At 43.2% G+C, this 23,706-nt stretch overlaps 1 protein-coding gene across 1 annotated transcript; it reads left to right on the top strand.

Annotated features, from left to right (window-relative positions):
• Window positions 1–4,609: 4,609 nt before the first annotated feature.
• On the top strand, window positions 4,610–23,448 carry LOC115148783 (E3 ubiquitin-protein ligase CBL). Its single transcript, XM_029691008.1, has 15 exons — window positions 4,610–5,796; window positions 6,720–6,967; window positions 8,187–8,333; window positions 8,456–8,612; window positions 14,731–14,852; window positions 16,529–16,666; window positions 16,905–16,992; window positions 17,275–17,406; window positions 17,554–17,790; window positions 18,060–18,176; window positions 18,369–18,655; window positions 19,964–20,119; window positions 20,334–20,461; window positions 20,789–20,983; window positions 21,087–23,448. Exons 1-15 carry the CDS (start codon window positions 5,662–5,664, stop codon window positions 21,416–21,418), a joined length of 2,619 nt encoding a protein of 872 aa, XP_029546868.1. The 5' UTR covers window positions 4,610–5,661; the 3' UTR covers window positions 21,419–23,448.
• Window positions 23,449–23,706: the final 258 nt, after the last annotated feature.

The raw sequence follows: 23,706 nt of genomic DNA, 5'->3' as shown, positions 1-23,706 counted from the left end.
TTTCGACGAACCCATTAGACTGTGGGTACAGTGGGCTGGATGTAACATGCTTGAACCCCTCCAGTTTAGCAAAATCACTGAAAGCTGAACTGTGAGGCGTTGTCTGTACAGACTACCTCTGCGACCCTATGACGAGCAAAGAATGACTCAATGTGAGTTATCACCTGACTAGCAGTAGTGTCCTTCAGCAAAGCCATCTCTGGGTAATGGGAGTAATAGTCTATCAGTAGAACATAGTTCTTGCCCTCAAGAGAAAAGACATCTATTCCTACTTTGCCCCATGATCTCAAGACCTCTTTTTCCTCAACCCACATTGGCTCTTTGCTCTGTTTCGACCTGTATTTCTGGCATGTTTCACAGGCTCTGACTATCTGCTCTATATCAGCATTCATCTTGGGCCAGAATAACACTACTTTTGCACATCGTTTTGACTTTTCCATCCCTATTTTGATCAGCATGTTTTTCTATAACACACTTGGTATCATAATTCTTGAACCCTTCAACAGAATTCCATTAAGGCCAGATAGCTCATACCTGTATTGACCATAAGGGTATGGTATCGCTTGTACAGCATGTTATGGCTTGAATCACCTTTTGCAAACACTCATCTTCTGTACCTTTGAACATTCTTTGCAAAAGTAACCAAAGGTTTAGGATCTGTTTCGGCCCATACTGTGTTAGCCATAGATAAACACATGGAATTTCTGACATGCATATGACAGTGCCAATGTCTCTTTCTCAATCTGAGCATTGTTACACTCAGAAATTGTCAGAGCCCTGGAGGCATATGCAACTGGGCGCCATCTAGTGCCATACTGCTGTAACAACACTGCACCTAAACCTGCTTTAGAAGCATCTGCTGAGATTTTGGTTTTGCGCTTTTCATCATAGAACCTCAGTACTGGAGCATGCATGATTAATGCCTTGAGCTCCTCAAACTCTTTCTGGTGTTTACTGTTCCAAAACCACTCTGTAGTTTTACAGAGTAAACTTCTCATCTGACTCTTGTGAGTTGCCAGATTAGGTACAAATTTGCCCACATACTATTAACTATACTTAAGAACCTTTGTACACCCTCTTGATCGGTAGGCGGTGGCATGTTCTTGATGGCTTTCACTTTGCTCTGGTCTATCTGAACACCTTCACATGTTAGTTTTTCACTCAAGAAGGTTATTTCTGTCTTTCTGAATTCACATTTGTCTGCATTTAGCTTTAGCCCGTTAGCTCTGACTAGAGCAAGTGCTGCTTTCAACCTTGTGTTGTGCTCTTCAAGAGTCTGAACCCATATTAGCACATCATCAATGTACACCTTTGTGCCTGGCACACTCTCAAATATCTGTTGGACAGTCCTATGAAAGACTTCTGGTGCTGAAATGAGACCAAACGGGAGCCTTTTAAATGAGAACCTACCAAAAGGAGTATTGAAAGTACAAAGCCTTGTACTCTCCTTGTCTAGACTGATCTGCCAAAACCCTGAGGAGGCTTTGAGAAGCTTTGAGAAGTATTTAGCCCCTGCTATGTCCCCGAATATCTCCCCTCTGGTGGGCAGCTGAAAGTGTTTCCTTTTTACATACTTGTTTAGCTCTTTTGAATCCATACACAGTCTGAGCGAGCCGTCTTTCTTCTCAACTATTACTAGTGAGTGGACCCATTCAGTAGGCTCTTCTACTTTGTCTTGGATATGTAAGGACTCTAGCCTCAGTAGCTCTGCTTTTAGCTGGTCTCTTCGTGATAATGGGACCTTTCTACAGTAGGTGCATGGATCACTGGTCTATATGGCTGCTCTAACTCGATTTTGTGCCGCACCTTGAGTTTTCCTACTCCCTGAAAAACATCAGCATATGTATCCTCAACATTAGTCATTTCACCATTCACTGTATGAACCCGTTTCACTAGACCCAGTAAGTTACATGACTTGAACCCAATGATGGGTGTTTTTTCTCTCTTTACTATGACAAACAGAACCTTGTGAGATTGATCATCTACCTCCTGTACCAATGTGCATGTCCCTGAAGTGGCAATTGCTTCTGTCGGCACTGTCCTTTGAAGTGAGCCTTTTAGCTGTAGCTCTTCCTTTGCTAACATACTCCACTTTACATACTATGTCACTAAGAACACCACTGTCCATTGACCATATGCAACTCTGAGTCACTTCTCTAGTTTGACACATTTGTATTGCTCCTTCTAGTGTCAATTTATTCTCACCAAGTAACTTTTCTCTCAGCCCCTTGTCTCTCACCCCCATGACAATTCCATCTCGTATAAGCGAGTCCGCAATTTGACAAAAATTACACGACTGACATTTCAGTTTCAAGTCCATAATAAATTCCTTTAATTTTTAATTCTGACATCTACTGTTGAAAACATACCTCTCAAATGTCTTGTTTCCTCTGGGAGTACAAAAAGACAGACATTTGGCTAATACCAGTTCATATTCTGCTTGCTCTTCATCCATTAGCTGAAAGCTGTTGTAGACATCAATGGTGTCCGAGCCAGCTACTGTGAGAAACTGTGCAACCTTCTGTGCGTCGTTTTTTTCAGCCTCTTCTATCGCCGGTCAGATAGAGGATGAAACGCTGCTTGAACCGCTTCCATTGCTCTTCAACTTTTCCGTTAAGTTTCAGTTCTGTTAGAGGCTTTAGCTGCTCCATGTTGTTAGCCAGCTAGCACTGCAAAACGACTAACTACATGCACTGCAAAATGACTAGCTACATGCACTGCACGCTCCGTTAGTGCCGGCGTGTTTTTTAATTTTTTTATTTACCACAGTCTTGTTAGCCCAGTGGCTAGTAAGCTAACATTAGCTAAAGTTAGCTAGTTGACGTGAAGCCTCTGGCTTCGTTCAGCATTTTCTACCAAAACTCGATGATGGATGAGACAAAGGCGAGTTCTGTCACTCCTGGTACCATGTTGTATCTTCTTGTCTAAGAAATTCTAAAGAAAACAACTGTTCTTTAAACATAAGTTCTTCTTTATTCAAGTTAACAGGAGCCGTACAAAAATTGTGCATTGAGCTGGGATCTCCCGCTCTTCCATCTCTCTGCGAGGGCTGTGCGTCCCCTAAATGGTCAGGTGGCCTCTGATACAATATGCCACATCTGGTAGCTAAGAAATTGAACCTAACTAGAGTGAGGATGAATTACCTGCAGTGTCAGGTGCAGTGAAGACTGGCGAATTTGGGCCTTGCCCTGATAATGACAAAGATGAATCTGACCCAGTGGTACTCAGATTTTTGGAGAGAATGGATCCTTGCTGTATGGCTTATCCATATGTGGTGTCAGGTTGGGTGAAAATATGTTGGGGACTGTTGAATTGGTGAAAGTAACTGGAAGTGGACTTGTGATGATTTTTTTTGTGTGTCTTCCACCCAGAGGGAGTGGTGTCTCCGCACCACGCGCCTCGGGACAAGACCTGTGACTTGCTTTCCTCTCCGAAGAAGGGTGCAGTTGAAAGGAATGATAACTGGGGTGGCATTAAGTGTTATGGAGGATCAACTGAAATGGAAGATTCCTGGTGTCTGTGACACCTGCCATTTGGTGCGACACAGACCTAGTGGAGAGTGTGGTGAAACAGAGAAGACACTGTCTGTCCTGCTGAGTTTTGATGCAGAGTCTTTACTCCAAAAAAGTCAAGTTAGAGTGTGTCAGTTATCCCATGAGAGCTTTTGTCCCAAACTCATTATGGTGTTTTGGGTGCCAAGTTTTATGGTCATGCAGCAGTGTGTAGGAGGGAGATTCCTAGTTGTGAGAAGTGTGCAGGAGGACATGAGACAAAGGAATGTGTAGCACAGGAGGCTGCTGAGGAGAGGATGGCTCATAATAATGACGGGAACGGAGCGAATGGAATGACATCAAATACATGGAAACCATGTGTTGATGTATTTGATACCATTCCACTTCTTCCACTCCAGCCATTACCACGTGCCCCTCCTCCCCAATCAATGTGCCACCAACCTCCTGGGATGTGTAGTATTGGTGGAAAAAGCTGTGTGTGTTACCTGTAGGGGTACCCATTTTGCTGGAGATCAGAAGTGTCTGGTGAGAGAAATGTAGGTCGAAGTTGCAAGGATCAGAGTTGTACAGAAGGTGTTGTATGCTGAGGCAGTGAAGAAAATAGTAGAGAAAGATGGGTCCAAGGCAAGGGATCCTTAGAGGCTCCCTGTGAGTAGGCCGAGGCCAATAGAGAGTGATAGGAATAACATATGCTTCAGTAAGGTTGGCTTCTTAGCGTTCATAGCCACGGTTATGGTTAACTGACCGCAGAAACTGAACGTAAATCACAGAAAATAGATGTTGTGGTGGCAGCTGCAGAAAAGTACTCGGTTTACAAGGTTTTTCTGCAGAAGAGTTACAAGGTGTATTGAACGATAGTGTCCAGTCCTCACAGGCTGCCGGCTTGGTGTAGGATCAGATAGGGCCAAAGTAGTGGAATAGTGGTAAGGTTTTAAAGAGTGTAGGGTTAGTTGGTAGGGCAATTTTTCTTCCCTTTCCCCATTCTGTTCCCCCTCTCCTTTTTGTCACAGTGGGGATTTCTCTTTTGAAAAAAACTCTTTCCTCACTCCTTTGTGACCCGAAAACCCATAAGTGATCGAAGAGTGTGTCAATTCGTTGGTAGCTATATGGAAGACAGCCATTCACTCCTCGATTGCCTCCTTTAGGCGAGGAAGCACAAGTGTATCCTACCTGAGTCCTTCACTGAAAAGTTTAGAAATCTGCCACACCCCCTTTAAATCAGCTATCGTTTTCTGGAATGAGAAAAGCATGCAAACATTTAAAAACGTTATACCACGTATCCTTTCATGTATAAAATGTCTTGCAAATTCGTTTGTATCACTTTATACATTTATTTTGGGATTCCACCCTGTAAACGTAATTTGCCTGATGGCGCGCGATTGGAGGACAGTCTCATTTCACAGGAGCGCATTTTAGTCCACGTTCCCCCTCCTCGCCGCCTCTTCTTGATTACCTTTGACCTTTTTCAAAAGGAGGCCAGAGAGAGGACGCCGTAGTTGATACTATCTTAATTGAGAAAATTAATGCTCCAGAACAGTAGATGGACACACAGTAGGTGGCGGCATGCACCTCTGACGTTTGTTTGCGACCTCCATAATACAATAGAAGAAGACTTTTTATTTTATTTATACACTTTTTTTACGTTTGAAGCTACATTCCAAACCGGAAGTTACCCGATTTGCTCTACAGGCGGAAAAAAAACTGAAACATAGGAAGAAAACAGACAAATAGTAGCAAGCTAGCTACGCTCCTATTTAGCTAGAAGTCTGAAGAAATTAGCCAGTATACTTAGCTCGATATTATTATTTTTTTATCAATACGCTTTTGTATTTGCGTGTGCCCTGTGTTCATCCAAGCCTGTCCACAAATATAACAGACGGGTCACAAATTGAACAACCAGGCAGTAGGTTGAACTATGCAAACGCCTGTCTTTTCCGACGAAAGGAGAGGGCAGATGAAGACTTTAAATCAGCTAGCTAGCAAGCTTACCATCCTTTAATTCGTCTTGTGATATTTGTGTGGTTATTACTGTCTTTATTCGAGAACAATAGAGATAGGCAACTACCGTGGTTACTAAATACGTGCCCAGAATTGTCATTCATTGACGGCCTCCAAGCCCCGGGGCTCTCCCCCGGCCGGCGACAGAAGCATGGCAGGAAATCCGAGGAGGGGCGCGGGTTTCATCGGCTTGATGAAGGACGCATTTCAGCCCAATCACCAGCCTCCCCAACCTGCGGTGGTAGACAAGAAAATGGTGGAGAAATGCTGGAAACTTATGGATAAGGTAGGTAACAAGCCATCTAATTTCCTCAGGTCTTATGTTAAGTCCTTTTGATAGGTAGTGCAATTGTCCATTTAAATAGCCAGAATACTCAAAATATGAAATGCAAGGTTTGCAAATGTCCATAGTGTAGCAATAGCAAAACAATAGGACAGTGTGCTTTTCATATTCTGTGAGCAATTACCACAAGACTGATCATGCTAAGTCAAAACTATTTATTCTGCAAAAAGAAGGTAACATATTCAGGCATTTTTTTAATTTATAAAATGGGCTCCAATACATTGTTCTCCAAATGGCCACAATTACCAATTATGCTGATTGGGCAATTTTGACTTAAGCAGAGTGTACAAGTTGTCTTTGTCAAGAAAACACTTTCAGAACAAAGTCTGTTTTCAAAGTCTGAACTAACCATCAGGTGGTTATTACATCCTTCCTCTTTTGCTCACTCACTCCAGTTTGAATGAACACAAGCGTACCAGTTCCATGTGTCAAATGGCCTATTCAGATATTATAACAATACCAAGTAGGCCTAAAAGGTATTATTTTCACATGTATTTTTCATTTCACACAACTAAAATAAATTATAGGCCTACAAAATGGTCTATTCCCTTCTGTGGTAAAAATATAAACTATATTTTCTATAAATCAAATTTTATTGGTTGGGTACACTTATTTTGCAGCTGTTATCACAGGTGTAGCGAAGTGCTTATAAACAAAGATGATAAGGACTACTTGGTGTACTTTCAAAAAGGACAGTTGAGACACTAACAAGGTACTGGCTAGGCCTGGTTTGGTGAACCAGCTGAAATATAAACATCAACAAGACTGTACATTTAAAAAAAAAAACATTAATTTCACACAGATGCACGTTGGAGAAACACGTCCAGGTTCCTCTGACCTCGTCTCATCCTCCCTTTCCCACGCAGGTGGTACGTCTCTGCCAGAACCCTAAGGTGGCCCTGAAGAACAGCCCCCCCTACATCCTGGACCTGCTGCCAGACACCTACCAGCACCTCCGTACCATCCTGTCCCGCTACGAGGGCAAGATGGAGATTCTCGGGGAGAACGAGTACTTCCGGGTGGTGATGGAGAACCTGACCAATAAGATCAAGCAGACCATGAGCTTGTTCAAGGAGGCAAAGGAGCGCATGTACGAGGAGAACTCTCAGCCCAGGTAAAATGTAGGAGGATATTGAGCCTGCTGGGTGCCAGTCTGTTTCTGCTTTAGCCAACTTGTTGTTGTTCTGCTTTAAGGCTAGAACCAAACTTGAATAGTAGGCCTAGTTCCTATCAAAGGTTTCTTTTCTCGTTATCAAGGTGACTGGTATGTCTTATTTTAGAAGAGTTTCTCAAGTGATTTCGACCACTTGTGGGGAGGTATAAGAGCATTTATGCATATCTCAGCAGTGTTAACCTACTCTTGAGTGAAGCTTCAAAATAGGAACGCCCTAGTGGGAGATGCTGTGTGATCAGTGTTTTGAATTTCTTCCAAGAAACTACCCCACACCTCAATCCAAAGTCCTATGAATAAAGCACATGTTGTGTTATTTGCAACGATTTGTAGCCATTTACACACACAGAAATACTAGAAATTAGTAATTTGACATTTTTCCTTATTTAGGTGCAGCTAACGTTGTGTAAAGCTGAGTGATGCAAAAACCACTAGGCTAAATGATGACCAGATCTGTTTAGGGTATATTTCCTCTTTTAATCAAAAAGACACTACTAAGCTAAAAACCCATCCTGTTTACTTTAGTTTTCAGTGAAGCAATCATAGAATTCTAATCTCATTCTAGTTCTGTGAAAGCAATGATGCTATCAGTGATTCTTCTTACTCACAAGTAGCACAAATGCATGAGCCATTATAGGAAACGGACGTGCTAGTACTTGTATGCAGCATGAAATAGTTTGGTCGGAAAAATAGTTTTTTTCTTAAGGTGAACATCTTCTAAACAAGTGTTCGGAGGAATGTAAAAAAAAAAATGTTTAGCCCCTGTGTAAACTTTTGTGGTCTAAAGATAAACCCACCAGGCGGTCTCTAGCATATACCACCACACGGATTACACTTCTAAGAACCTCATCACACTTTCTTACAACTGAATGGGTGAGCAAGTTAGATGAATGTAATTGAATCAAACGCAATTGCTTCTCAATTGCACTTTCCCTTTGCTCACCTGTAGTGAATACTCCAGTCCCCAGCATTGCTTTAGTAGACTAGTGTGAATTTAGTATCCAATCCTAAGCGGCTAGGCTTATACTACCTAGCCTAAATGTTTGACCAGGGGGGTGCCAAAGTCAAGAGAATGCATTACCATTAGTCAACCTCAGGGATATGAGGTTTGTTTGAGGACCTGATTTGCTAAGATGAGATATAAGATACCGTTTCTCCATAGGCGAAACCTGACCAAGCTGTCGCTGATATTCAGCCACATGCTGGCTGAGCTAAAAGCCATCTTTCCCAATGGCCTGTTCCAAGGAGACAACTTCCGCATCACCAAAGCTGACGCTGCTGAGTTTTGGAGAAGGTCTTTTGGTGATAAGTGAGTTTTTCTTGGCTCATCTATTATATAAAATGTCCTTAAAATTAAACTTAAATGCTTAACCAAAACACACCTGGGGATAATTCCTACTTTTGTATCACTAAACGCTTTCCCCTCTGTAGGACCATTGTTCCATGGAGGACATTCCGCCAGTCTCTTCATGAGTTCCACCCCATCAGCTCAGGCCTGGAAGCCATGGCTCTCAAATCTACCATCGACCTCACCTGCAACGACTACATCTCTGTCTTCGAGTTTGACATCTTCACCAGGCTCTTCCAGGTAATGATTTGCATGTATTTGTATTTAAGTTTCTCAAACTCAAGTAATGATGGTGATGGATGCGTTTGTTTAGCGCTTTTCCAGGTGCCTAAAACACTTTAGATTGAATGGGGGTAACTTAACTCATCCACTACCAAAATAGTTTTGCACCCATTCCACCACCAATATATAGGGAGTGTGCTTTCACTGCTCCCCATTCCTTTCCTGAATCACTCACTATCATATTACTTTGGATGAGAGCGTCTGCTAAATGAATACAAAGGGACTTACAGTAAGTGCTTTATTACCTTCTACAGTCACAAAGTTGTTTTCTCTCTGGGGCGCCAAATCTATACAGAGCTCAACTGCAGTGTAGAAACTCCACTGTAGAAGTTAACAAAACTGTTGGAGGTGGCTAAGGAAAGGCCTGCGACACCACTGTGTGGGTGGTTAATTTCAACCATGGGTACCTTTTTTTAGGCCATAAGGACATGTGAGTACAAAGGTAGAAACAGCTGCTCTATCATTATTTAGGGTGGGGTGGTTAAAGTTCAGTCAGTACGTGTTCTATTGAACGTATGTGCGTGGCCTTTACAGTAATTCCCTCGACTGTGTGTGCACAGAGGCCACAAGTGTTTCCACAGCCTGACTCCGGGCTGCCTGAAACCAAAATGACTTCCTCAAATTAGCCTTGAGAATTGAACTGGAGATGCCTGTAAATGTTTAACCAATGTAGTTTGTAGTGCAGCAGTGGTTACCAGCCAGTGGCCCTGGAGAGCTACTGGGTATGCTGGCTTTTGTTGCAGCCCACCACTAACGCATCAGCTTGAACATGATAATCAATTAATCATCAAGGCATTGAGGGGATTTCGAGCTGGGCTGGAACAAAATCATACGGGGGTAGCTCTCCAGACCATTGTTGGTGACCACAGTTGTAGTAAATATCAGGTGAAGAACAAAATGAAATGTATTTATAAAGCTGTTTTTACATCATCAGATGTCATAAAGCGCATATACAGAACCCAGCCTAAAACCCAAAAAGCAAGCAATGCAGATGTAGAAGCACGGTAGCTAGGAAAAACTCCCTAGAAAGGCAGGAACCTAGGAAGAAATCTAGAGAGTAACCAGGCTCTGAGGGAGTGGCCAGTCCTCTTTTGGCTGTGCTGGGTGGAGATTATAAGAGTACATGGCCACTAAGGCCAGATTGTTCTTCAAGATGTTCAAAGGTTCATAGATGACCAGCAGGGTCAAATAATAATCAGTGGTTGTAGAGGGTGCAACAGGTCAGCACCTCAGGAGTAAATGTCTGTTGGATTTTCATAGCCGAACATTCAGAGGTCGAGACAGCAGGTGCGGGAGGGAGGGAGAGGGTCCGGGACAAGATAGCTTGTCTGGTGAACAGGTCAGGGTTTCATAGGCACAGGCAAAACAGCGTACATAAACTGGATCAGCAGCACGAACAGGTGGACTGGGGACGGGGGCAGACGGGAGTCATCCGGCCAGATGGTCCTAGGGCTTAGGTCCTTCAGGAGGGGAGAGAAATATGGGAAAATTAGAGAGAGCATACTTAAGTTCACACAGGACACCAGATAAGACAGGAGAATTTCACCAGCTAGGACAGACTGACCCTAGCTCCCCGGCACATAGACGATTGCAGAATAGATACTCAAGGCTGAGACGGGGGGTCGATACCCATGGACAGAGCCAACCAGGCAGGATGTAACCCCACCCAATTTGCCAAAGCACAGCCCCCACACCACTAGTGGGATATCAACAGACCAAGGCTGGTGATCATGACATTTTGTCAGCCGGTGATTGTCAAGCAAATAACTGCCAGTCTCATGGTAATTGACTGTTAATTTACATAAACACATTTAGCATCTCCTGGCTTCCAAGCATAGCCTACAAGTCACTGATGCAGACCTTTGGATCATCTACATTATAAAGTCTAATAAATCCATGTAATATAGCCTTCACCATCACAATAAATCCATTATTTATTTTAAACAGGTCTAAAGAAACATGATATGATGAAAATGTAGTCTATTTCAGAAGAACGGAAAAGCATACTCTGAGTTGTCCTTATGTTAGGCCCTGATCTGGCTATGCCATATGCCTGTGGGCTACACTAGTTCATTTAGCAGACAATATTTGCTTAGAATTCCGTGGCATTATTTTATAGTATAAAGAATACAATTGAACATAGCTGAATAAAATAGAAAGGATATTTTCTCCAAAGGATTTGAGGGAGTGCGCACATGCGGCTATTCTGTTATTTATGTAACTTTAGTTGTGATAAAAATGTTGGGCTATATGTTTCGATTTGTAAAAGTTTCTAAGGCTGCAGGATGTGACTGATGGTGATTTGAAAAAAGTTGCATGAAAGGCATAAGCTCTACTTTTTTGTTGTTGCGCAGGCTGTACACACTTCATCACTCTCTCACTCACAATTTGACAAGCACTTGATAATGCCTAGAATTTTCCGGCTTCATCCCCTTTGTGTGGCCTTAATGCCCCCTAAAAAAATCTGTGCCTTTTGCAGCCAGTGATCGTTGTGCCCTTAGGCTGAATATAATAAATATAATTTGCTTCTCCCAGCTGCCTGCCGAAGCACCTCTCCGTCACGTGATCGGGTCTTTCTCACAGGCTACAAGGGAAGACGGACACATCGGGGCGCGTCCTTATCTAATTCCGAGGCGCATATTGAAGATATTGGAAGAACTGTCCACATTTACTTTTTGTCAGCCAACAAGATGATTAGGCCTAACGAACAGCAAAAGCATTAGCCTATATTAATCTACTATACCCCATAGTACAAAAGTTGATCTACTCTATTCTGTGCGAGAAATAAATATTCCAAATATAATCTGGGACAGTGTGGGATGCGATAGATCCCAAATTAATACAACCACTAGCATAAAAAAACCTGTTTTACGCAATGAGCCTGACGCAACAGATGACAAAGTTTATCAACATTTTTAGATAAACGATTAGGCTATTTCTTCACATTATAAGCACAGCAATGCTCACACGTCAGTAGGCTATAAGCTCTAATGTTCCATTAGCAGGAAAATACCATTCTCAAAAGTGACCACAAATGCGAATATGCATCTATTGCTTTTATTATAAAGGTGCATTTTTATGGTGAAAAGGATCTTCTCCAAACATGTAATTTAAGCACTGCGTATGTATGCCATTTAGGTTCTACACCTGTTGTAAAGCAGATTAATGTGCTTTATTTTAAGAAGTTATTTGGCCACTTTAGTTGTGATACAAACATTATCGAAACATATAGGCCTATGAGCTAGGCTACATGAGCTATAAGTTGAAAAAGTTGCAAAAAAAGAATGCGCTGTTTGCCTTAAGCTGGGCATCATAATATATAATATATAATATATACAGTTGAAGTCGGAAGTTTACATACACTTAGGTTGGAGTTATTAAAACTTGTTTTTCAACCACACCACAAATTTCTTAAACTATAGTTTTGGCAAGTCGGTTAGGACATCTCCTTTGTGTATGACAAGTAATTTTACCAACAATTGTTTACAGACAGATTATTTCACTTATAATTCACTGTATCACAATTCCAGTGGGTCAGAAGTTGACTGTGCCTTACACTAAGTTGACTGTGCCTTTAAACAACTTGGAAAATTCCAGAAAATGAGGTCATGGCTTTAGAAGCCTTTGATAGGCTAATTGACATCATTTAAGTCAATTGGAGGTGTACCTGTGGATGTATTTCAAGGCCTACCTTCAAACTCAGTGCCTCTTTGCTTGACATCATGGAAAAATCCAAAGAAATCAGCCAAGACCTCAGAAAAAAAAATCTGGTTCATCCTTGGGAGCAATTTCCAAACGCTTGAAGGTACCACGTTAATCTGGACAAACAATAGTACTCAAGTATAGACACCACGGGACCATGCAGCTGTCATACCGCTCAGAAAGGAGACTTGTTCTGTCTCCTAGAGATGAACGTACTTTGGTGAGAAAAGTGCAAATCAATCCCAGAACAACAGCAAAGGACCTTGTGAAGATGCTGGAGGAAACGGGTACAAAATATCTATATCCACAGTAAAATTAGTCCTATATCGACATAACCTGAAATGCCGCTCGGCAAGGAAGAAGCCACTGCTCCACAACCACCATAAAAAAGCCAGACTACGTTTGCAACTGCACATGGGGACAAAGATCGTACTTTTTGGAGAAATGTCCTCTGGTCTGATGAAACAAAAATAGAACTGTTTGGCCATAATGGCCATCATTATGTTTGGAGGAAAAAGGGGGAGGCTTGCAAGCTGAAGAACACCGTCCCAACCGTGAAGCACAGGGGTGGCAGCATCATGTTGTGGGGGTGCTTTGCTGCAGGAGGGACTGGTGCACTTCACAAAATAGATGGCAACATGATGATGGAACATTTTATAGATATTTTGAAGCAACGTCTCAAGACATCAGTCAGGAAGTTAAGCTTGGTCGCAAATGGTTCTTCCAAATGAACAATGACCCCACGCATGCTTCCGAAGTTGTGGCAAAATGGCTTAAGGACAACAAAGTCAAGGTATTGCAGTAGGAATGACAAAGCCCTGACCTCAATCCTATAGAAAATGTGTGGGCAGAACTGAAAAACTGTGTTCGAGCAAGGAGGCCTACAAACCTGACTCAGTTACACCAGCTCTGTCAGGAGGAATGGGCCAAAATTCACCCAGCTTATTGTGGGAAGCTTGTGGAAGGCTACCCGAAACGCTTGACCTAAGTTAAATAATTTAAAGGCAATGCTACCAAATACTAATTGAGTGTATGTAAACTTCTGACCCACTGGGATGAAAGAAATAAAAGCTCAAATCATTCTCTCTACTATTATTCTTTCACATTCTTAAAATATGGTGGTGATCCTAACTGACCTAAGACATGGAATTTTTACTAGGATTAAATGTCAGGAATTGTGAAACTGAGTTTAAATGTATTTGGCTAATGTGTATGTAAACTTCCGACTTCAACTATACTTCACAAGTGATAGGCTAATATTGTCACCCATCAGACTTAAAAAAAAATTTAAACTGGTCTTTACATATACTTAATGTGTTAAATTTGTTTTGATTTAGAATGGACCATTATCATGCACCTGTATCGAAACAGGGGCAGCCGGAAAAAATACATGTCATCTATGTACTTAAATAGCGAATTGAGGATGCTTTTCACGTGATTAATTTTCATGCCAGTCAGGTAGGCTATACTCCTGTTGTAAAGAGAAGCAATGTGTTTAATATTAGGAAAGCTGAGAAATAAATATAGTAGGCCTAGCCTACAGAAAGCTAATGGGATCCTCCTCCTTTTTAATAGAGGCCATCATTCTGTTCTCACACAATTGCAAAGCATATAGAAATGTTGGGAAACATGAGCTCATGTGCTCTCATCAAGTCTTTGATTAGATTTTTGATTACATTTGCATTGATTTCAGATTGATTAGAGGGACAATAGAATGCTGAGTACAAGGCAGTTAACAAGTTTGGTAGACAACTAATGACCATCAGAGCTTGGAGAAGCCTTAATACCGTGACTAAGCGGTCACGTGGAATTTGAATGTCATGACTCGTGACAGTCGGTGTGGCGGTAATACGGTCACTGTAACAGCCCTACCACCAACTTACTACCCACAAAGATCTCCTCCACCGCACTAGCCTGAGGGGGCGCAAAGCCGGACAGGAAGATCACATCAGTGACTCAACCCACTCAAGTCGAGTATTGTGAAAAAAGCCTGACGCAACATTTTTTTACATTTACATTTTAGTCATTTAGCAGACGCTCTTATCCAGAGCGAATGACAGTAGTGAATGCATACATTTCTTTTTTTTTTTCTCCGTACTGGTCCCCCGTGGGAAATGAACCCACAACCCTGGCGTTGCAAACACCATGCTCTACCAACTGAGCAACACGAGACCACGTGATGCAGCTCTCCTAGGGACGTTATGGAAGAGCACTAGTAAGCCAGTGACTTATCCCCCGTAATCGGGTCAGAGGCAGAGAATCCAAGTGGGAACACAAGTGCTTCTTTCGTGTTTTATTATCAACTAGGATTATTATTTGTTGTCAGAGTTTTGACCGTGGTTTTTGACCGTGGTTTGTGTGTTGTATTGTGCAGCCGTGGTCATCTCTCCTGAGAAACTGGAACAGTCTGGCTGTCACACACTCCGGGTACATGGCCTTCCTCACCTACGACGAGGTCAAGGCCCGGCTTCAGAGGTTCATCCACAAGCCTGGCAGGTGAGACACACACACTCACAAATACACATGACATACACACACTTGCATGCACTTCCATACACACTAACACACAAACAGTGAGGCACACAGACCATCCAAATACATCATGTACACTCACAACTGCCCTTATGGACCACACACACCGCACTGAATGTTGATCTCAAATCCAATTTTATTGGTCACTTACACATGTTTAGCAGATGTTATTGCGGGTGTAGCGAAATGCTTGTGTTTATAGCTCCAGCAGTGCAGTTACATCTAACAAGTAAAATCTAACAATTTCACAGCAATACACAACTACATACAATACATAACTACATACAAATCTAAAGGAATGGAATTAAGAATATATACACCACCGTTCAAAAGTTTGGGGTCACTTAGAAGTGTCCTTGTTTTTTGTCCATTAAAATAACATAAAATTTATCAGAAATACAGTGTAGACATTGTTAATGTTGTAAATTACTATTGTAGCTGGAAACGGCTGATTTAGAAATAAATAAATAGGCTATTCAATGCTAGAAATTGTCAAGAAACTGAAGATCTCATACAACGCTGTGTACTACTCCCTTCACAGAACAGTGCAAACTGGCTCTAACCAGAATAGAAAGAGGAGTGGGTGGCCCCGGTGCACAACTGAGCAAGAGGACAAGTACATTGGTGTCTAGTTTGAGAAACAGACTCCTCACAAGTCCTCAACTGGCAGCTTCATTAAATAGTACCCGTTGTGCACTGGGGCCTCCCACTCATCTTTGTATTCTGGTTAGAGACAATTTGCACTGTTCTGTGAAGGGAGTAGTACACGGCATTGTACGAGATCTTCAGTTTCTTGGCAATTTCTTGCATGGAATAGCTGTAATTTCTCAGAACAAGAATAGACTGACAAGTTTCAGAAGAAAGTTCCTTGTTTCTCTCCATTTTGAGCCTGTAACCGAACCCACAAATGCAGATGTTCCAGATACTCAACTAGACTAAAGGCCATTTTTTTTATTGCTTCTTTAATCAGAACAATGTTTTTCAGCTGTTTTAATATAATTGCAAAAAGGTTTTCTAATGATCAATTTGCCTTTTTAAAATGATAAACTTGGATTACCTAACACAAAGTGCCTTTGGAACACAGGAGGGATGGTTGCTGATAATGGGCCTATGTAGATATTCCATAAAAAATCTGCTGTTTCCAGCTACAATAGTCATTTACAACATTAACAATGTCTACACTGTATTTCTGATCAATTTGATGATAGGTCATTTCGAAGTTGCCCCAAACTTTTGAACGGTAGTATAAATATTTGGAGGAGCAATGTCAGAGCGGCATAGACTAAGATTCAGTAGAATAGAATACAGTATATACATATGAGATGAGTAATGCAAAATATGTAAACATTATTAAAGTGACTAGTGTTCCATTATTAAAGTGGCCAGTGATTTACAAGTCTATGTATATAGGGCAGCAGCCTCTAATGTGCTAGTGATGGCTATTTGACAGCCTTGAGATCGAAGCTGCTTTTCAGTCTCTCGGTCCCAGCTTTGAGGCAGCTGTACTGACCTCGCCTTCTGGATCTACCGTTCGTCTGCCGTTCATTCGGCGTGCTGTATTTCCGGGATCATTCTACATGTACAACCGGTTTGCAAATTACGGCCGGCCCTCACACACCACACGTCTCCCTCTGTCCCAGTTATATCTTTAGACTGAGCTGCACTCGGCTGGGCCAGTGGGCCATTGGCTACGTCACTGCAGATGGGAACATTCTGCAGACCATCCCCCACAACAAGCCCCTCTTCCAGGCCCTCATTGACGGATACAGGGAGGGATTGTGAGTACCATGACATAGCCAAGATGAAAGAATGACCAACTACTACCTTCTCTGGTTCAGTCAAGGCGTTTGCTGAATCTGTTGTAAAGTTTCCTCTGAAAGTGGTTGAAATCAGTTTCTAAGACTATAAACTAAAGTCACCACAGAATTGCACATTAGTTGAAATAACAGGAAATCATACAGCCTGTGGCTTCAACTGGCCATTGAAATGTTTTGGTTTGTTGCTCTCTCTGTCCAGCTACCTGTTCCCAGACGGCCGGACACAGAACCCAGACCTCACAGGGCTGTGTGAGCCCTCCCCACAGGACCACATCAAAGTCACACAGGTCAGACACTCACGTCCACAAAGTACAGGTCGTAATTCAGACTTCAGATTCACTTGTGTGACTCAGAAGTTTGCTTACTGTAATTTTCCATAGCTTACAACGCCCTAAACGTAAATTTGTATACTTATTCCGATTTATGTCCGTCTTTCTCAAGTCAAAATGCTGTCTGTTTAGATGGATGTTTCCTAAAATCAGAGAAGGAAATATTTGTTCAATTGTAGTATGCATGCACTGATATATTCTGACATTTCTGTTGTCTCCTTTCTCTTCTCTGTGTTACAGGAGCAGTACGAGCTCTACTGTGAGATGGGCTCCACATTCCAGCTGTGTAAGATATGTGCTGAGAATGACAAGGACGTGAAGATCGAGCCCTGTAGCCATCTCATGTGCACCTCCTGTCTCACTGCCTGGCAGGTAGGTCCCAGAGTTGCTTCACCCTGAAAGAGTGTCTATTGTTTCACTCACATATTTTATACATTTGATCTAGATTTAGTCTATTTTGGTCCTGTACTGTTACTCTCCCCTCTTCCTCTCCTTTCTTTTTTCTTTTTCTCTCTTTAGGAGTCGGAGGGGCAGGGCTGTCCGTTCTGCCGCTGTGAGATTAAAGGCACGGAGCCCATCGTGGTGGACCCCTTCCGCCCCAAGAACAACGGCAGCGGGGCCTCCTTTGCCAGCTTCCAGGGGCTCTACGGGGCGGAGGGAGGGGGCTCCCTGTCAGTCTCCCCGAGCAACGACGAGGACGATGACGAGCGCCTGGAGGACCCCCACCTCAACATGAGCAGGCTGGCCTGCACCAAGGCAAGACTTCCTCACCCCCAGCCACCATCTGGAATCAGTCAGACTTTGTCATGTTCTCTCTCTTTCTCCTACACACACACCATCTCACAACATAATTGTTTCCTTATGTGCTCAAAGTGAAAAGGAAATCTTTTATATATATTTCAGAATTCGCCACTCAGATACACCACCCAGTAAATTAACAACAACAAAACCACATCCTCCATCTAGAAGTTGTAGAAAGTCTGACCTCTCAAGTTTGTTTTAATGTCTCCCCTGTGTGTTTTCAGGTAGAGCGCCCACCCTCCCCTGTTACACCACTGCCCCCCGTGCCCCCCCGGCTGGACCTGGTGCCACAGAGGCCCCCCACCTCCCCAGGGGCCCTGGGCCAAGGAACCACACCCAAGGCAAGTGGAGGACCTAATCCATCAATCACTTAATCAAATTCAAGCTTTCTTATGTATATAATGGTGTGTGACCATGCATGTCATATGACATTTACATTTGACAAATTTAGCAGACACTCTAATCCAGAACGACTTGCAATGAATTTACAATTATAAATGGCATCCAGTCATATGAATGTCTGCTCTCCCCAGATTGCAGCCCTCCACAGAGACAAACCTTTGCCTCTCCCTCCTGCCCTGCGAGAGTTACCCCCACCTCCCCCACCCGAGCGTCCCTCTCCCCTTGGACCTACAGAGGGCCGGCTCCAGAGGAGACCCCTGCCATGCACCCCTCCAGAGCCCAACTGGGCCTCCAACTACATGGTTCCCCGGCCTGTTGCCAAGGCCCTGCCACAGACCAACGGGCCCAGTGACAGTGACTCCATCCCCAGAGCAAAGCCGCTGGCAGCGACCAACGCTATCTACTCCTTGGCAATCAGGTATGGCATTTGTATACATATGGATAAAATATGTGTGGATGTAATGTAGATGTTCAATTGAGATTAGTCGCTCAGGTGCTAGGAAAACATTCCCCACACCAGTACACCACCGCTACCAGGCAGGATGGGGCTACGGACTCCGCTTGCCGCTTACACCAAATCCTGACTCTGCCATCAGCATGATGGAACATGAACCAGGATTTGTCGGACCAGGAAATGTTTTTCCAATCCTTGTTTTTTTTGGCCCTTTTTTCTCCCCAATTTCGTGCTATCCAATTGGTAGTTAGTCTTGTCTCATCGCTGCAGCTCCCTTACGGGCTCGGGAGAGGTTGAGAGCTATGCGTCCTCCGAAACACGACCCAACCAAGCCGCACTGCTTCTTGAAGCAATGCCCACTTAACCTTGAAGCCAGCCGCGCCAATGTGTCAGCGGAAACACCGTACACCTGGCAATCATGTCAGCGTGCACTGCCCGCCACAGGAGTCGCTAGTGCCGGATGGGACAAGGACATCCCTGCCGGCCAAACCCTCCCCTAACCTGGACGACGATGGGCCAATTGTGTGCCGCCCCATGGGTCTCCTGGTCGCAGCCGGCTGCGACAGAGCCTGGACTCGAACCCAGAATCTCTAGTGGCACAGCTAGCACTGCGATGCAGTGCCTTAGACCACTGCACCACTCGGGAGGCCTCACTGATGCCGGGTCTTCTTGTTTTTAGCTGACAGGAGGGGAACTCGGTGTGGTCGTCTGCTGTAATAGCCCATCCAAGACACAGATCGATGAGTTGTGGGTTCCGAGATGCCGTTCTGTACACCACTGTTATACTGCACTATTATTTGTCAGTTTGTGGCACACATGTTAGCTTGCACGATTCTTGCCATTATCTTTCGACCTCTGATCAATGATCTGTTTTCATCCACAGGACTGCCGCTGACTGGATGTTTTTTGTTTGTTGCAACATTCTCGGTAAACACTAGACACTGTCGTGTGTGAAAATCCGTTTCTGAGATACTGGAACCTGCGCGCCTGGCACCGACGCTTAGGTCACTCGTTTTGCACATTCTAAAATTGTCGAACAGTAACTGTATGCCTTGATGCCTGTCTGTCTGCTTTATATAGCAAGCCACGGCCACATGACCACTGTCTGTAGGAGCAAACCATTTTTGTGAACCGGGTGGTGTACGTAAACTGATTCAACTAAAACTGATTGGCTATATTCCTTGTTTGTGACTCATGGTATGACTGATCAGGAATTCAAATGCGTCATATGTATTACCTGGCTCAGTGTCTGTCTGTGTGTCTGTCTGTTAGGACACCTCAACGGGCGTCTACTGGTGAGAAGTCGTCTGGGAGTGACGAGGAGAACGAGTACATGAGCCCCACCTCTCTCCCTTCAGGAGGACCCTCCTGGGTCATGGCGGGGGCTGTCGTGCCACCACCGCCCCAAACAACTAACCACGACTCACGGTGAGCACTCAAGACTGTCACTATGAGGTGGCCCAGTGGATTATGATTGTACTATCCTAGATGTATGTATTTCCTGAATGGCTTAAATCTCTAAAATCAGTACAGGGTCATGACTACTGTTTTTTTTTTTATGCCCCTCCCTCTGCCCGCCATCTCTCCCTCACTCTTTCTCCATCCCTGCCTCTCTTTCTCTCTCACCTTCCTTCTCTCCTAGAACTGTGGTGTGTGATGTGGACTGTGAGGACCCTCAGGTGTATGAGTCCATGTGTAACATCAAGGCCCAGGCTAGTGCTGCTGAGCCTCTGCCCGCGCTGTCCCTGCCACAGCAGCCCCCAGAGTCCGGTACATAGAGATGAATTAAGGATCTCTATTCTCACCTTTCTGATTGCACATGAAGTTACATAAGTCATACCTTTGTACAATCAGAAAACCATCATCTAACTTTGGCTTGAATCACAATATATTTGTTTTGCTACTCTATACCTGCCCAGAAACCTACTATTGCAATGAATGTGGCCACGATTGGATAACAGTTCATTTTGATCCCCACCAGGTTATCTGTTAAGCCAGTTATCATGCATCTCAGTGCATAGAAATGTATATTCTGTATTTGGGGTATTAAAATCACTATCTTTTTTTTATCCCTTGAATTCTCTGGTTTCCGTCCAGACTACCTCATTCCGCCCCCTGCGGTTCCCCTGCACCTCGCAGTAGAGGAGATTGAGGCAAAAGATGTGTATGATTATGACTACCCCCGACCCCAGGCTCCCCCGACCCCCGCCAGGCGCACCCTCTCTGATGTCACCGGCACCTCGGCCGCCTTCAGGTGCCTCTCTATGGACAGCCTGTCTACCATGGATGCCTGTATGTAGCTTAGCATTCGTGTTTTCAGTCCTTTCACTCTCTTGCTTTATGTTAAGTTATAGTTATCAAACACCATCTCTCTCCTCTCTCTTTCCTCTCTCAGCTATGTTTGCACCAGGTCAGGACTCTGAGCGCCCCCCTAAGCCCCTCCCCCGCCGGGTCAACTCAGACCGGCAGCCCCGCCCCCTCACCCCAGAGGCCCTGCCCGCTGCTGCCAGTCCATCAGCGGGCTCCAGAGGAGCATCCGGAGGGCCCTCTCCAGTTCCTGGTGCGGAGCTACCCATCAACGGGGAGATAGAGCGTCTGATGAGCCAGGGCTATTCGTTCCAGGACATCCAGAAGGCCCTGATGATCGCCCAGAACAACCTGGAGACGGCCAAGAACATCCTGCGCGAGTTTGTTTCCATCCCCTCCACGGCCCACATCCTCACGTAGCAGCTGCAACACCACACCCTATATCCTTTACCCTCTGTGCCATAATGGATAGCATTTCTGCTGCGCTAGTTGTGACAGGTCTGGAAGCGCTGTATATTGTAAGGGGAGGAGGGCTCACCTTGGTTCCATGCACAGGCATCTAGTGAGATAATCTAAAGAGAGAGGGAGAATATGGCCTGTGTACGGCCAAGCCTTTGAACCTCGCATGGTCGTTTGCGCTTGCCTCCAGTCTTATTGTGTGGATCTAAGCATTTCCTTGTTTCTGGGTACAGCGTAGAGTAAGCCTAACTTTACACTGTGTTCTTAGGCTGCAATGTCTCGCAAGGAATAGTTTCAGACTTATTGTGCACTAGCAGTAACTGTCATCGGGGCGTACTTGACTCATGATTCCCCTCCCCTCGTACATACATTTTGTAGCTAAATACGTCAGGTGGAGATTAAAGCGTTTAATTCTGTGGTTTGTGCTAAAGCTAACGAATGTGAATCTTGAAGTTGCATTGCAGTATTACAGGGCTCCATGTCATACATTTCACTGTATTGTAGTAAATGAAGTAATGATTTTTTTAAAAGTAAGAATAACTCCAAATTGCTTTAGTTCCTGGTTTATTGATGGTCTTATAATATATAACAGTCTGAATGATGTGTACGTAATCTTGGAATGTACAGTAAATGTACAGTAATGTACAATGTAGTGCTAACATTGACGGATGAACTAACGTAACATTTATCATATTTGTAATTATTTTTTACAATTGTTTTAATTCCACCAGTGGTAGTGGTTTCATGGTTAAGCCTTATTGTTAATTCTGTGAATACCTTGTATATTTTAAAGTGAGTGTCCTTTTTTAATGTCATACTTAAAATTAAGGGAGTATATGTGCCCTATCAGAATTTTCCTAGCCTAATCCGTATTTTTTTCATATCCATACTATTCATTTTCCAGACAATAGCATATTGATTGGGCAGAGAAGACAAAGTGATCCAAGTCATATATATATATTACACTCCTTGATATTTAGTGAAATGAAGTACTTAATTGGCACTACCTCATAGACTTGCTTTGCTGCCTCCTCTTGTACAACGTTCTTGTTACGTTACAAACAGACCATGACCCCATCGTAAGGTGGCAAAAAAAAAATCTTACTTTGTTAATGCGTTTTCTTTGTACCAACCTTGATTAGCAGTCTTTTTTCCCCCAGGGACGTGGCTTCGACACATTATTGAGAATCTGTTCATATATTAATAATTACATTTCTTTCCTTTGAATTTGAAACCCGGTTGGACAGAGGGAGTTTTTGTCATTGTCCTCTTGACTCAGGTACACAACAGAAACTGAACAATGTGTAGTGATATGCCAAGGTTGTATGGGGACTCACACTCCAGAAATGTTAGTTGTAAATGTGTTGGATTTAAAGCCAAAAGCATTTGAAATACAGGTTTAAATCGCATATTAGTAGTAGATACTTGTAAGGTCATTGTAAAGAATGGCCATGATATTTCTGCATCGGTTTGTTTCTCTTGATCTCAATACCGTTTTAACTTCTTTCAAATTGTGATGTACGTTGACTGCAATTCCTTGATCATGAACTTAAGTGCCACTCCTTGTAAAATAATTTGTGAAAATTGACTTGAAATTGTTCAAAGTAGTGCTTTGTAAGCCCTCTGCTTTCCACTGTCACTCATATGTAGACTCACCACAAGAGGGCACTCTGTCATAAGATATTGCTGTGGTCTCTGACTCCACATACAGTGCTCAATAGTTGCATAATTTACTGGTATACTGTAGTACAGTTGGTACTTTGTCATTCGATCTAAGATCCAATGTGAAAATGTATGTATGGTATAACTCATTGTTCGCCTAACCGTTACATACGGAGAGAAATAGCTTTTTTCATTGCCTTGTTATTGCATGTGTAGATAAAATATTGTATTTATTGATTTTAATATACTCCGCATTCATTATGTTGCCATGTGTTCATGCCTCAGCCATTAAATATTTGAAAATAAACCATATTTTCTTTAAAATTTGATGATTGGTATATTTTATTGAAAAATATATAAATAATATTGTAGTACTGGAAAAGTATTGTGTTTAATGTAGCTCTAGAAAATAACATTTTCCAATCGTAAGAGTAAGGGCATTCAAATACAGATGAAATCTGCTGTTTCTACATGTCTAGACTATTTTGTTGAACCTCCTCCCACCAAGCAGGCTCTCTATGAAAATCTGGAGCTACTGTACTACTCACGCCAGCATACAGCATAACAGTGGTTAGCGGGGAGAATTA

This window comes from Salmo trutta, chromosome 15 (genome assembly GCF_901001165.1).
Source record: "Salmo trutta chromosome 15, fSalTru1.1, whole genome shotgun sequence".
NCBI classification, from domain to species: Eukaryota; Metazoa; Chordata; class Actinopteri; order Salmoniformes; family Salmonidae; genus Salmo; species Salmo trutta.
Note: the sequence above shows the minus strand (reverse complement) of the source record. Positions and strands in the feature narration are given on the sequence as shown.

What these genes read in the sequence shown, in the direction of transcription:
- LOC115148783 (XM_029691008.1), top strand. Translation starts at nt 5,662, where the DNA reads ATGGCAGGAAATCCGAGGAGGGGCGCGGGTTTCATCGGCTTGATGAAG. An exon ending in GCTGGAAACTTATGGATAAG is followed by an intron (nt 5,797 to 6,719) that starts GTAGGTAACAAG and finishes TTTCCCACGCAG; the next exon opens with GTGGTACGTCTCTGCCAGAA. An exon ending in GAGGAGAACTCTCAGCCCAG is followed by an intron (nt 6,968 to 8,186) that starts GTAAAATGTAGG and finishes GTTTCTCCATAG; the next exon opens with GCGAAACCTGACCAAGCTGT.